This window comes from Oryctolagus cuniculus, chromosome 13, assembly GCF_051225735.1.
Source record: "Oryctolagus cuniculus isolate XC-2025 breed Fujian yellow rabbit chromosome 13, ASM5122573v1, whole genome shotgun sequence".
In the NCBI taxonomy this organism is placed as follows: Eukaryota; Metazoa; Chordata; class Mammalia; order Lagomorpha; family Leporidae; genus Oryctolagus; species Oryctolagus cuniculus.
The window spans coordinates 63440819-63454768 of record NC_142879.1 but is presented as its reverse complement, the minus strand read 5'-3'; the positions used below and the strand labels follow the sequence as shown (position 1 = coordinate 63454768).

At 40.5% G+C, this 13950-nt stretch overlaps 1 protein-coding gene across 27 annotated transcripts in view; it reads right to left on the bottom strand.

The window, feature by feature from the left end:
- Nucleotides 1-13950, bottom strand: part of SDCCAG8 (SHH signaling and ciliogenesis regulator SDCCAG8) — a 267441-nt gene that overhangs the window by 223605 nt on the left and 29886 nt on the right. For 26 of the 27 annotated variants that reach the window (XR_016219741.1, XR_007909721.3, XM_051820791.3 and 23 more), the window contains one exon: nucleotides 4864-4928. Coding sequence is in view for 25 of the 27 variants with exons in the window: in XM_051820791.3 (XP_051676751.2) it covers nucleotides 4864-4928 (65 nt within the window). In the remaining 2 variants the exon portion in view is untranslated. Of the gene's footprint in view, nucleotides 1-4863; nucleotides 4929-11932; nucleotides 12114-13950 lie in introns of those variants that run through there. The other variant, XM_051820798.3, reaches the window with a different exon arrangement.

The following is a 13950-nucleotide window of genomic DNA, read 5'->3' as shown; positions in this document are numbered from 1 at the left end:
CACAAACTCCAAATACAAATCCTAAACTGTTTCTCTTAATAAAGGGGTGCAGTAACGTAATAGGGCATGCTTAACGTAGGAGAAATAACCTATTTCAAAAATGTAGCTTCTTAAAATGTACAGAGTACCTCAAAAGTTCACATAAAGAACGCGAGTTTTATCCACATCTAATTTACTATTGTCCATTTTTCTTAAGAAAAACAATAATTTTCCAGTCATAAGATTGCAAAAGTAGCAGCTGTTTACTGGAAACATGTAACTTACTGAAGGGCTAGGGAATGAGGTGAGTGTCAGGTGTGTATTTGAGAGAGCTTTGAAAAGTTCATAGACAATAAATTAAATGACAGTTTTATTTTGGTACAAAAACTTTTTTTTGAAATCCATGTATAGCTTCTTCATTTACACACTTTCTATTATATTAAATGTTTATTTATTTTTACCTACTTAAAAGAGTAGCAGAGACAGAAAGACAAATGTGGAGTGGGAGAAGGAAAAGGAGAAATAAAGATATCTTCCATTAGTCCAAATACCTGCAACAGCCAGGGCTGCGCCAGGCCAAATTCAGGAGCCAGGAAGTCCATTTGGGTCTCCCATTGGGGCAGCAGAGACCTAAACACTTAAGTCATCATCTAATGTCCCCCTGCATTAGGAGGAAGCTGGATTTGAAGTGGAGCAGCCCCGATTCAAATCAGATTAATTTGCTGTTAAGCTGGCTCCCACATACATATTTTCAATGAACTTTTAAAAGACCCCTCATGTGTGGGGTGTGAATGTATGATTTTTGCTCTTTGTTTTTTACTGTGTGGTCCTGCCACCCAACTGCTCCCCTAGAGGTTTTTCTCCCAGTGACTAACAAATGAGATGTATATTGTCCTCCTCCTCCTTCGGAATGCTTCAGTAAAGTCAACCTGGGTAACTAAGCTTGCTTGTCTAGACAGCCCTATCCTAGTGTGTGTGTGTGTATTTAAGATGTATTTATTTATCTGAAAAGCAGAGTTACAGAGAGGCAGAGGCAGACAGAGAGAGAGGGAGGGAGAGAGAGAGACAGGTCTTCCATCTGCTGGTTCATTACCCAGATGGCAGCAACAGCCAGAGCTGTGCCAAACCAAAGCCAGGAGCCAGGAGCCAGGAGCCAGGAGCCAGGAGCCAGGAGCCAGGAGCCAGGAGCCAGGAGCTTCTTCCAGGTCTACCACGTGGGGGCATGGACCCAAGGACTTGGGCCATCCTCTACTGCTTTCCCAGCCCGCAGCAGAGAGCTGGATTGGAAGTGGAGCAGCCAGGACTCAAACTGGTACCCATATGGGATGCTGGCACTGCAGGTGATGGCTTTACCCTCTATGCCACAGTGCTGGCCCCATCTAGTGCATATTTTTTTTTTTTAAATCAACCTCCTAACTCAAACAGGAGACAGTTGCCCTTAAGTTCTTGGACTAATGAAGGAAGCCACTTTATCTCCAGCACTATTTTCCCTGTTGTCAGAGGTTCTATGCCCAGGGGTCTACAGCTCTCTTAACTTGCTCAGTGTCACAGAGAAGTCAACAAGTCAATATTTGGCTGTCATACTCTTGGGATTTTCAGGACTTTCAAACAGTTCAGAGAAAGTGGAAAAGATCCATAGCTGCATAAGGGTTAAAAAAAAATCTAATGGCAATTTGAAGTCGGAAAAAAGAAAAAAAAAGTCTGATTTTTATGAAAAGAACTTTGGAACACATTCCAAAGTCTAAGGAATTTTTGTCAAGTTCAAACTGAAAAAAATTCCAATAAAAACTAGAAATGTCAAAAAGAGAAAATTAAAAATAAATAGCTATGTTACAGTCATGAGTTTCTGGGAATGGTGACTTTAACAAAATGTCTCTTTATATTTTTTTTTAAAGATTCATTTATTCATTTGAAAGTCAGAGTTACAGAGAGAAGGAAAGACAGAGTGAGAGAGATCTTCCATCAGCTGGTTCACTCCCCAGATGGCTATAATGGATGGTGCTAGGCCATGTTGAAGCCAGAGCCAGGAGCTTTTTCCAGGTCTCCCATGTGGGTGCACAGGCCCAAGCACTTGGACCGTCTCCTGCTGCTTTTCCCAGGCCATTTGCAGGGAGCTGGATTGGAAGTGGAGCAGGCAGGACATGAACCAGGGCTCATATGGGATGCTGGCCCTGCAGGCAGCAGGTTGTACTGCTGTGCCATGATGCCAGCCCCAACAAAATACCTCTTAAAATAATCATATATTAAGCTAAAAGTAGACGAAAAAACAGAAGAGTGCAGAGAACACAATTTAGTCTATGGCAAGTTTTAATATTTTAATGTAATTAAACTGAAAATTTGAATTCTGAATGAGAAAAAGTCACAGTCTTGTGACTAAAATGATCTAGACATAGATTATATTAAAAACTAAAGAACCAAATCACAATAGAAATCAAAATGTAGCAAAGTAAGATAAAAAGCAAGAAAACAAAAAAATTGGACTTTTTAAAATGCTAGATTTCTTCATAAAAAACAAATCTTGAAAGAAATACTACACTAATCATGGTAAGCTATGAAAAGCCAGAGTATATTAAAATTAAATGAGCTGGGCCAGCATTGTGGCACAGCAGGTAAAGTGGCCACATGTGACTCTAGCATCCCATAAGGGTGCTGGTTCGATTCCCAGCTGATCCACTTTGATCCATCTCCCTGTTAATTCACCTGGGAAAAGCAGAAGATGGCTCAAGTGCTTCTTCCCCTGTAGCCAATGTGGGAAGCCTGAACAAAGCTACTGGCTCCTGGCTCCTGGCTTCCACCTGGCCCAGCCCTAGATGTTGTGGCCATCTGGGGAGTAAACTAGCAGATGGAAGTTTCAATCTCTCTCTCTCTTTGTAATTCTGCCTTTCAAATAAATAAATAATAAAAATCTTAAAAAAATAGCAATATTATATGCAGTACAAGCCATGAGTTCTGGTTTTTAGTATAATTCTACTTAGGTGTCTAGATAGCATATGGCCTGGAAGATTTTATAAGATTCGACTTGTTAAAATAAAATTTAAGAATTTACTTTGGCCGGCGCTGCGGCTCACTAGGCTAATCCACCGCCTTGCGGCACCGGCACACCGGGTTCTAGTCCCGGTTGGGGCACCAGATTCTGTCCTGGTTGCCCCTCTTCCAGGCCAGCTCTCTGCTGTGGCCAGGGAGTGCAGTGGAGGATGGCCCAAGTGCTTGGGCCCTGCTCCCCATGGGAGACCAGGATAAATACCTGGCTCCTGCCATCGGATCAGTGCGGTGTGCTGGCCGCAGCATGCTGGCTGCGGCGGCCATTGGAGGGTGAACCAACGGCAAAGGAAGACCTTTCTCTCTGTCTCTCTCTCTCTGTCCACTCTGCCTGTCAAAAAAAAAAAAAAAAAAAAAAAAAAAGATTCCCACATCTCATATTGGGAGTGGCACTTCCAATCCAGCTCTCTGCTAATGTGTGCCCTAGGAAGTAGAGATGAAGGCTAAAGTGTTTGGGTCTCTGACACCTTTGTGGGACACCCAGATTGACCTTCAGCTTGGCTCAGTCCTGACTGCTGTGGGTATTTGGGAAGCAAACCAGAGGACAGAAGATCTCCCTGTCTCTCTTTTTGTCTTTCTGTCATTCAAATAAAATAAAATAAATAAATAAAAATAATCTTTAAGAGAAAAATGATAAATTGATATTTGATGTCTTTTTCTACATGAAGCACCAATGCTTAACCTATAATTTTTAGGCTTTATTAGGATTTATAACATAGATTTTACAAAAAGTATGTGAAAACTCATCATATATACTCCAATGCATTAAGTATACAAATACTCAAAGTATTACATTATTGTTGCAATTTTAAAAGTAGATAAATATCTGCAGAGAAAAAAATTATTTATAATTTGAAAACTGAATTATTTTTAACTATTTTACTTCAAACACATAACTTCATAAAGGCAGCTAGTGATTCTTACTTCTATGAGAAAATACAAATATTTTACAACAGATAACATGAATAAGTGGGATTTGGAAAAGGACTCACAATTTTACAACCTTTTACCCTTTAATAATCTGAGAAAATGTTTCCTATTGCATATACAAGTTCATCAAGTACTTCTGGGAGTGTTTATCCTAGTGGTTGAGATGACCATGTCTTGCATTGGAGTGCCTGTGTTTGGTTCCCAGCTTCGGCTCCTGACTCCGATTTCCTGCTAATTAGCTAATACTAATGCCCTGGAAGGCAGTGGTTGATCACTCAAGTAATTGGGTTTATGTCACTACATGAGAGACCTAGATTGAGTTTCTGGCTCCTGGCTTTAGCCTGGCACATCCACAGCTGTCTTGGTTCTTTGAGGGGAATGAACCAGTAGATGTGAGTTTTCCGGCTGTTTCTCTGGCTGTCAGTCTGTTTTTTATTTTTTAGTTTTTTGATAGGCAGAGTGGATAGTGAGAGAGAGAGAGACAGAGAGAAAGGTCTTCCTTTGCCGTTGGTTCACCCTCCAATGGCTGCCACAGCCGGCGCGCTGCGGCCGGCGCACCGCGCTGATCCGATGGCAGGAGCCAGGTACTTATCTTGGTCTCCCATGGGGTGCAGGGCCCAAGCACTTGGGCCATCCTCCACTGCACTCCCTGGCCACAGCAGAGAGCTGGCCTGGAAGAGGGGCAACCAGGACAGAATCCGGCGCCCCGACCGGGACTAGAACCTGGTGTGCCGGCGCTGCAAGGCGGAGGATTAGCCTAGTGAGCTGTGGCGCCAGCCAGTTAGTCTGTTAAATAAAGAAAATGTTGTCAGGTAATTCTAAGATTGAGTAAAACTGACAGTTCAGTGAACATTCAAATATATTTTCAGATCATTATACTTTTGCTACAATTATAAAGGTTTTAATTCACTTTACCTTAAAGATTTCAATTCAGATTCTAGGATTTCATACTTTTCTTCATAGTTAAGCTTTGGTCTCACCTATAGAAAAGAAAAAAAAGTAAACCTTCTTCATGTTATGTATTCTATAAGCAGATTTAATCACTAACATTAAACTCAATTATTTTTCTTTTTACATAAGAGGAAAAACAATGTGTGCTCTCAGGAAATTCTTTCTCTAGTTCACCCTAAGTTTTCTAATTTTACCAGCAAAAAATGTCTGCAAAGAACTACTAACTCATAAAATGTTGATTACTGATAAACTTTCTTTTATTTCAAATTTCACACATCAGGTCTTACCCCTCAAAATATGACTCTGGGAAAAACTTATTGTAACCTGTAAGATCCTAGGGCACAAAGATCAAATCTTCTTGGAATTCCCCATGTGACTGCTGCAAACAATATGTGCTGGGTGAATAACAAAAAGTAAAGCTATGGGGCCCACTGCTATGGTGCAGAGGGTTAACGCCCTGGCCTGAAGCTCCGGCATCCCATATGGGCTCCAGACTCGGCTGCTCTCCTTCTGATGCAGCTTTCTGCTATGGCTTGGGAAAGCAGTAGAAGATGGCCCAAGTCCTTGAGCTCCTGCACCCGCGTGGGAGACCTGGAGGAGGCATAGCTTGGGCTGTTGTGGCCAGTTGGGGAGTGAACCATCAGATGGAAGACCTCTCTCTCTCTCTCTCTCTCTCTCTCTGCCTCTCCTTTCTCTGTGTAACTCTTTCAAATAAATAAATAAATAACATTTTTTTAAAAAAAAATAGAAAAAGCTATGACCACAGAATGATAGGGCATGGCCAGTGCCGTGGCTCACTAGGCTAACCCTCTGCCTGCGGTGCCGGTACCCAGGGTTCTAGTCCCGGTTGGGGCATTGGGTACTGGTCCTGGTTGCTCCTCTTCCAGTCCTGCTCTCTGCTGTGGCCCAGGAAGGCAGTGGAGGATGGCCTAAGTCCTTGGGACCTGCACCCACATGAGAGACCAGGAGGAAGCACCTGGCTCCTGGCTTCGGATTGGCGCAGCGCTGGCCGTAGCAGCCATTTAGGGGGTGAACCAACAGAAAAGGAAGACCTTTCTCTCTGTGTGTCTCTCTCTCACTGTCTAACTCTGCCTGTCAAAATAAATAAATAAATAAATAAATAAATAAATAAAAGAAGAGAGAGCATGCCACTTGTGGGAAAGGGAGCCTACTTCCCGGAAGTAGGGGGTATTTCCAGAATCCTCTGGGATCTTTCCCCAGGGGGGAAAAACATAAAAAATAAAAGAATGATAGGGCAAACTAATACACTACAAGTCGCTGTGACTATCCAATTATTCTTTCATTCAACAAATAATTATTGTATATCTAAGGTTAAGACGCCTTGAATCTCAGGGAGCTTATTTTCTAGGAAGGAATGGAATTACAGCTGAATAATTTCCTTTACATGTAATTTCTCAATGAGGAATGCAGAAGGTAAAATGAAATCAGAGAGGTAGAAACTCCTAATTTAGCCAAAAATCAATAAAGAAAGCTTCGCAGAGATCTAAGATTTGAAGAATAATTTCAAGTAAAGCAAAAAACATGGATGCTAAAGAAAGCATTCTGTATGTTTGGGCAGTAAATAGGTAAATATCATTAGAACGTAGAACACCAAAGGGCTAATGTTACGGTGCAGTGGGGTAAGCTGCTGTCTGCAATCCTGGCATCCCATATCAGAGCACTGGCTGCAGTCCCTGCTGGTTGGCTTCCCATCCAGCTCCCTGCCAATGAACCTTGGAAGGCATCAGAAGATAGTCCAAGTACTTGGGCCCTGTTACACATGTGGAATACCTGGATAGAGTTCCAGGCTCTTGGATTTGTCCTGGCCCAGCCCAGGCCGGTGTGGCCATTTGGAGTTAAACAGCAGGTAGAAGATTTCTCTGCTTCTCCCTTTCCTTCTGTAAGTCCACCTTTCCAACTAAATAAAATTTAAAAAAATAAAAAAGAATGTAGAATGTTAGGTGAAGTGGTTGGAGATGGGCCAAACAGATGAGATTTAGCCATGAGAAAAGAATAAAAACATTAAGACATTTATCTGGTAAACAAGATTCATGTAAACTTCCTGTAGTAGAGGTTCTAGATGACTAGAGAAAGTTTTTAATCAGATTTGAATATTTTTTCTTTTAAAGATTTATTTTATTTATTTGAAGGGCTGAGTTCTAAGGGTAGGGTTGGGAGCATGGGGCAGGGGGGAAGGGAGAGGGAAAAGGAGAAGGAGGTCTTACATCCGCGGGTTCACTCCCTAAATGGCCACAACAGCCAGGGCTAGGCCAGACCAAAGCCAGGAGCCTGGAGCTTCATTCAGATCTCCCGCAAGGGTACAGGGGCCCAAAGACTTGGACTATCTGTTGCTTTTCCAGGTGCATTAGCAGGGAGTTGGATTGGAAGTGGAGCAGCTGTGACTTATGGGATGTCAGTACTGCAGGCTGCAGCTTAACCTGTTACGCCACAATGCTGGTCCCCAGATTTGAATCTTTTTTTTTTTTTAAGATTCATTTATTTATTTGAAAGGTAGAGTTACAGAAAGGCAGAGGCAAAGAGAGAGACAGAGAGATCTTCTATCCACTGGTTCACTCCCCAAATGGCTCTAACAGCCAGAGCAGGCCCTATCCAAAGCCAGGAGCCAAGAACTTCTTCCAGGTCTCCCATGTGGGTGCAGGAGCCCAAGGACTTGGACCATCATCTGCTGCTTTCCCAGGAGCATTAGCAGGGAGCTGGATCAGAAGTGGAGCAGCTGGGACTTGAACCAGCATCCATATGGGATGCCAGTACTGCATGTGGCGGCTTTACCTGCTTTGCCACAGAACCAGCCCCCTAGATTTGAATCTTAAATCAGTCTTGAAGTATGGAGAAAGGGAAACCAGTAAAGAAATAACTTCAAATAGAGAGAAATGAGACAAGCATATGAATAAAAGCAACTAAGCAGTAAAGATTGGAAAGAAAGCATTTAAAATAGGGTTATGTATCTAAAAATAAAGCATACAGAAAAATGATGGAGAAAAGGACACTAAAATTAATTCTGAGTTTCTGAATTGAGCAACCAAGTGAGTGTATATGCTAAAGATATTTTTTCAGACCAACAAAAGGAGATAAAAGGGAAACATAAAAACATTCTAATTAATTCAAAGAAGATAGAAATAGATGAGAAGGGGAACAAATAACAGATGGTAAAAAAAAAAGAAGGCAAATAGAAATATGGTAGATTTAAACTCAACTATGTAAACAAGCATATTAAATGTCAATGGCTAGGGCTGGCGCCATGGTTCACTAGGCTAATCCTCCACCTGCGGCACCGGCACACCAGGTTCTAGTCCCAGTTGGGGCGACGGATTCTGTCCTGGTTGCTCCTCTTCCAGTCCAGCTCTCTGCTGTGGTCTGGGAAGGCAGTGGAGGATGGCCCAAGGGCTTGGGCCCTGCACCCGCATGGGAGACCAGGAGGAAGCACCTGGCTCCTGGCTTTGGATCGGTGCAGCGCACCGGCCATAGTGGCCATTTTGGGGGTGAACCAACGGAAGGAAGACCTTTCTCTCTGTCTCTCTCTCTCTCACTCTGCCTGTCAAAAAAAATGTCAATGGCTAGGATAACCAAATTTAAAAACAGATGTTAGACTGGATAAAAAGCTAAAAAACCTAACTATATACTTTCTATAAGAAATCCACTTCATATATAAAGATACAAATATGGGAAAAGTAAAAGGATAGAAGAAGGTATACCAATCTAATGCTAATCAAAAGAAAGTGGGAGTTGATCAAAACACAAAAATCACATACTTTTCTCTACACCAGCAATGAAGCGTTAGTAAATGAAAAGTTGAAAAAATACATAAATTATATCACTCTCTTTAGCTTGCCTTATTAATTTTTTTGGTAATTTGATTGCATACAATAGAATAAATTTTTCATTATCTGCTTGCTTATGATATAAAAAAGTAACAGATGAGGAACATTCTAATTTAACATGTACAAGAGCTTTACTCAGAAAATTGTAAAAATTATTGGCAAAATGTAAAGATTTAAATGTAAAGATTTATTGGTAAAATGTAATGATTTAAATAAATGTACTGATACACAGTTTACAAGGATTAGATGGTATAATACTGTTATAGGTCTCAAATCACCTATAATTTAAAGTGAATCTCATTCAAAACTCCATAATAACTTTTGGGAACTTGACAATTCTAAAACACATTTGAAGATGCAAAAGACCAGAAAGAATCAAGACACTGCTGAGAACAAAGAACAACATTGGAGGAATTGGTCTATCCAGATTTAAGGCACAATAAAATATAACACAGGTAGAAACAGACCCACACATACATAGAAAGCTAATTTATGACAAATACACTGTCATAAAAGCAAGGGACTGTCTTTTCAACAAATGACACTTGGATATGTAGATAAACATAGGAAAAGAACAAAATGTGAACCATACACTTCACATCATATACAAAAATAAATTACAGGTAGACTGTAGATCTAAGTGAAAAAAGAAAGACTCATTTCTGGAAGACAATAAAGAGAACATCATCATGGCTTTGGGGCATGAAAAAACTTCTTAAACAGGACACCAAAAATTTCCACAATTAATGAATCAAAGCTAAAATTCTAGTGATCAAAACAATTAAGTAAGCAAGCAAATTAATAAGGCAATCCACACAGTGGAATACGTGTGACTCATAAAAGGGCTTACACTCAGAATAAAGAACTTCGAAAAATAAATATGTCAGATATCTTAATAAAAATAATCAGCAGGATTTTTGAACAAATTTGTCAGAAAAGAGGGCATCAAATTACCCATAAATATAACTTACTCAATCACATGAGTAATTAGACAAATACAAATAAAAATCAAAAGACAAGTACAAGTCCCCTAGAAAAAAATAGCAGTACCATATGTTGGCAAAGATACAATGTCACTAATGTGCGGTTGGTAGGAGAGTAAAGTGAGAAAATCATCTTGTAATGTTGTCATCATCCACTCAAGTTGATCATAGACACACCCTAAAACTAACAATTCCAAGGCCGGCGCCGCGGCTCACTAGGCTAACCCTCCGCCTAGCGGCGCCGGCACACCGGGTTCTAGTCCCGGTCGGGGCGCCGGATTCTGTCCCGGTTGCCCCTCTTCCAGGCCAGCCCTCTGCTGTGGCCAGGGAGTGCAGTGGAGGATGGCCCAGGTGCTTGGGCCCTGCACCCCATGGGAGACCAGGAAAAGCACCTGGCTCCTGGCTCCTGCCATCGGATCAGCGCGGTGCGCCGGCCGCAGCGCGCCGGCCGCGGCGGCCATTGGAGGGTGAACCAACGGCAAAGGAAGACCTTTCTCTCTGTCTCTCTCTCTCACTGTCCACTCTGCCTGTCAAAAAAAATAAAAATAAAAAAAAAAAAAAACAAAAAAAAAAAAAACTAACAATTCCACTCCAAGGTACACATACAACATAAATGTGTGTGATATACATAGAGAGACACATAAAAGAACGTTCATAGCAGCAATGTTCACAAGTGATCCAAACTGTAAACACAAATATTCACCAACAAAAAATGGATAAATAAGTTGTAGTATATTCAGATAGTGAACTCACCAACAAAAATAAACTTCTGTCAAATGCAACAACATAGATGAAACTAACAAATATAATGGTGAATAAAAAAAACCACACAGAAATGAATACATACTATATGATTCTATTTATATGACATTAACACAAACAAGCAGAACTCAGTTAGCTGAAGGATGTATAGCTGAGTAATTCTCCTAACAGTTAAGAAATGATTAACTTTAAGGGAATGAAAGGACAGTGATCAAGAGGGAGCACAAAAAAGACTTGTGGAATGCGATAATGTTATGTATCTCAACGCAGGTGATACAAGAGCGGATGTTTGATTTAGAGATAAATCATTCAGCTATAAATCTATGCTTCATGTATTTTACTAAATGTATATCAAATTGTGTCATTAGAAAATGTAAAGGTGGAAGGCATAACTGAGTGTTTGCCAAGGTAGAGAAAGCTGCTGCAAAGTTTAAGAAGATAAGGACTGATATGTGGAGTCACTGATGACCTTAAAAAGAGCAGTTTGAGAATACCATAGCGGTCTGAAGCTCAACTAAAGAGTGCGGAAGTAAAAATAGGAGCTAAGAAAAGGAGACATAAAGACAGGTAATTTGAAAAAGTCTCAGTATACAGGGAGGCAGGGATGATGGGAAGGAAGATAGGGTTGAGGAACGGGATAAACTGACAAAAGTATCCTTCAGAAACCACAGATATCAGACTAGGAGAAGGCTTTAAAATAACTCTTAAATACACTCAAAGTGTTAACAGAAAAATATGGTCAAAGAATGAAAGGACATAAATAAAACAATGATGAAAGTTAGGAATATTTTTGGAAAAATGGCAGGGCAAAGTCATTGCTTATCAATAGTTACCTTATGTAAATGGCGTCAACTCCCCAGTTAAAATACACAGACTGGCTCAATGGATTATAAAACAAAACCCATCTATTTGCTGCCTAAAAAAAGACACATCTCACCAACAAAGGCACATGCAGATGGAAAATGAAAGGATGGAAAAAAGATATTCCATGCTTACAGGAACCAAAAAAGAGCTGGTGTAGCCATCTTAAAATCAGACAAAAATTGACTTTAACACAAAAACTGTTAAAAGAGACAAAGATTTAACATGAAGTTGTAACTTTTATAAATGTATAAGCACCTAATTACAGGGCACCTGGCTATTTAAAAGAAATGCTAAGGGATTTAAAGGGAGACTTAGAGACTTAGACTCCAATACAATAGCACTGGAGGACTTCAATACTCCACTGTCAGCAATGGACAGATCAACCAAACAGAAAATCAACAAGGAAACAGCAGAGTTAACTGACACTATAAACCAAATGGATCTAACAGATATCTACAGAACTTTTTCATTCTACAGTTGCAGAATACACACTCTTCTGGACAGTGCATGGAACTTACTCTGGGATTGATCACATACTAGGCCATAAAGCAAATCTCAGCAAATTTAAAAAAATAAAAATCATACCATTCATCTTCTCAGACTACAATAGAATGAAGCTGGAAATCAGCAACTTAGGAATCTCTAGAGCATATGCAAACACATGGAGACTGAACGACATGCTCCTGGGGCTGGTGCCATGGTGCAGTAGGTTTTTTCCTCTGCTTGCAGAGCCGGCATCCCATATGGGCGCAGCTTCGAGTCCCAGTTGCTCCTCTTCCAATCCAGCTCTCTGCTATGGTCTGGGAAAGCAGTAGAATATGGTTCAAGTCCTTGGGCCCCTACACCCACATGAGAGACCAGAAGAGGTTCCTGGATCCTGGCTTAGGATTGGCTCAGCTCTGGCAGTTGCGGCCATTTGGGGAGTGAACCAGTGAATGGAAGACCTTTCTCTCTGACTCTCCCTCTCATTGTCTGTAACTACCTCTCAAATAAATAGATAAAATCTTTTTAAAAAATGCTCCTGAATGAACAGTGGGTCATAGAGATATAAAAAGAGAAATCAAAAACTTTCTGGAAACAAATGAAGATAACACAACATATCAAAACTTATGGGATACAGCAAAATCAGTATTAAGAAGAAAGTTTATAGCAATAGGTGCCTACATAAAAAAATTGGAAAAGCACCAAATAAATGGGCTATCAATGCATCTCAAGGATCTAGAAAAACAATAGTAAACCAAACCAAAAACTAGTAGGAGAAAATAAATAATTAAAATTAGAGAAGAAATCAACGAAACTGAAACCAAAAAACAATGCAAAGGATCAGAAAAACTAAGAGCTGGTTTTTTGAAAAAAAAAAAAAAAAATTGACACACCATTGGCCCAACTAATCAAAAAAAGGAGAGAGAAGACCCAAATCAATATAATTAGAGATGAAAAAGGAAATGTAGGGGCCAGCGCTGTGGTGCAGCAGATTAATGCCCTGGAATGCAGTGCCAGCATTCCATGTGGGCGCCTGTTCAAGACCTGCTGTTCCACTTCCAATCCAGCTCTCTCTTGTGGCCTGGGAAAGCAGTAGAGAATGGCCCGGATCCCTGGGTCCCTGCACACACATTGGAGACCCAGAAGAAGCTCCTGGCTCCTGGCTCCTGGATTTGGATCGGCTCAGCTCCGGCTGTTGCGGCCAATTGGGGAGTGAGCCATTGGCTGGAAGACCTCTCTCTCTATCACTCTCTCTCTACCTCTCCTCCCTGTGTAACTCTTTCAAATAATTTTTTTTTTTAAAAAAGGAAATGTAACAACTGATACCACAGAAATAAAAAGAATCATCAGAAATTACTACAAAGAGCTGTATGCCAACAAACTGGGAAACCTGGAAGAAACATATAGATTCCTGGACACATACAACCTACATAAATTGAGACATTAAGACATAGAAAACTTAAACAGACCTATTACCAAGTCGGAAATTGAATCAGTAATAAAGACCCTCCCAACAAAGAAAAGCCCAGGACAGAGTGGCTTCACTGCTGAATTCTACCAGACATTTAAAGAAGAACTAACTCTAATAATTTTCAAGTTATTCAAAACAACTGAAAGAGAAGGCATACTCCTAACTTCTTTCTACAAAGTCAGCATCACCTTAATTCCTAAACCTGAAAAAGATGCAACAGAGAGAGAGACTTACAGATCAATTTTCCTGATGAAAATAGACATAAAAATCTCAACAAAATTCTAGCCAACAGAATCCAACAACACATCAGAAAGATCATTCCCCCAGACCAAGTGAGATATATCCCTAGTATGCAGGGATGGTTCAACATTTGCAAATCAATCAATGTGATACATCACATTAACAACCTGAGGAACAAAATCCATATTATGATCTCAATAGATGCAGAGAAAGCATCTAATAAAATACAACACCCTTTCATGATGAAAACTCTAAGCAAATTGGGTCTAGAAGGAACATTCCTCAACACAATCAAGGCAATTTATGACAAATCCATGGCCAGCATTCTATTGAAAGGGAAAAGTTGGAAGCATTCTCATTCTCATTGATATCCAGTACAAGACAAGGACACCTACTCTCACCATTGCTA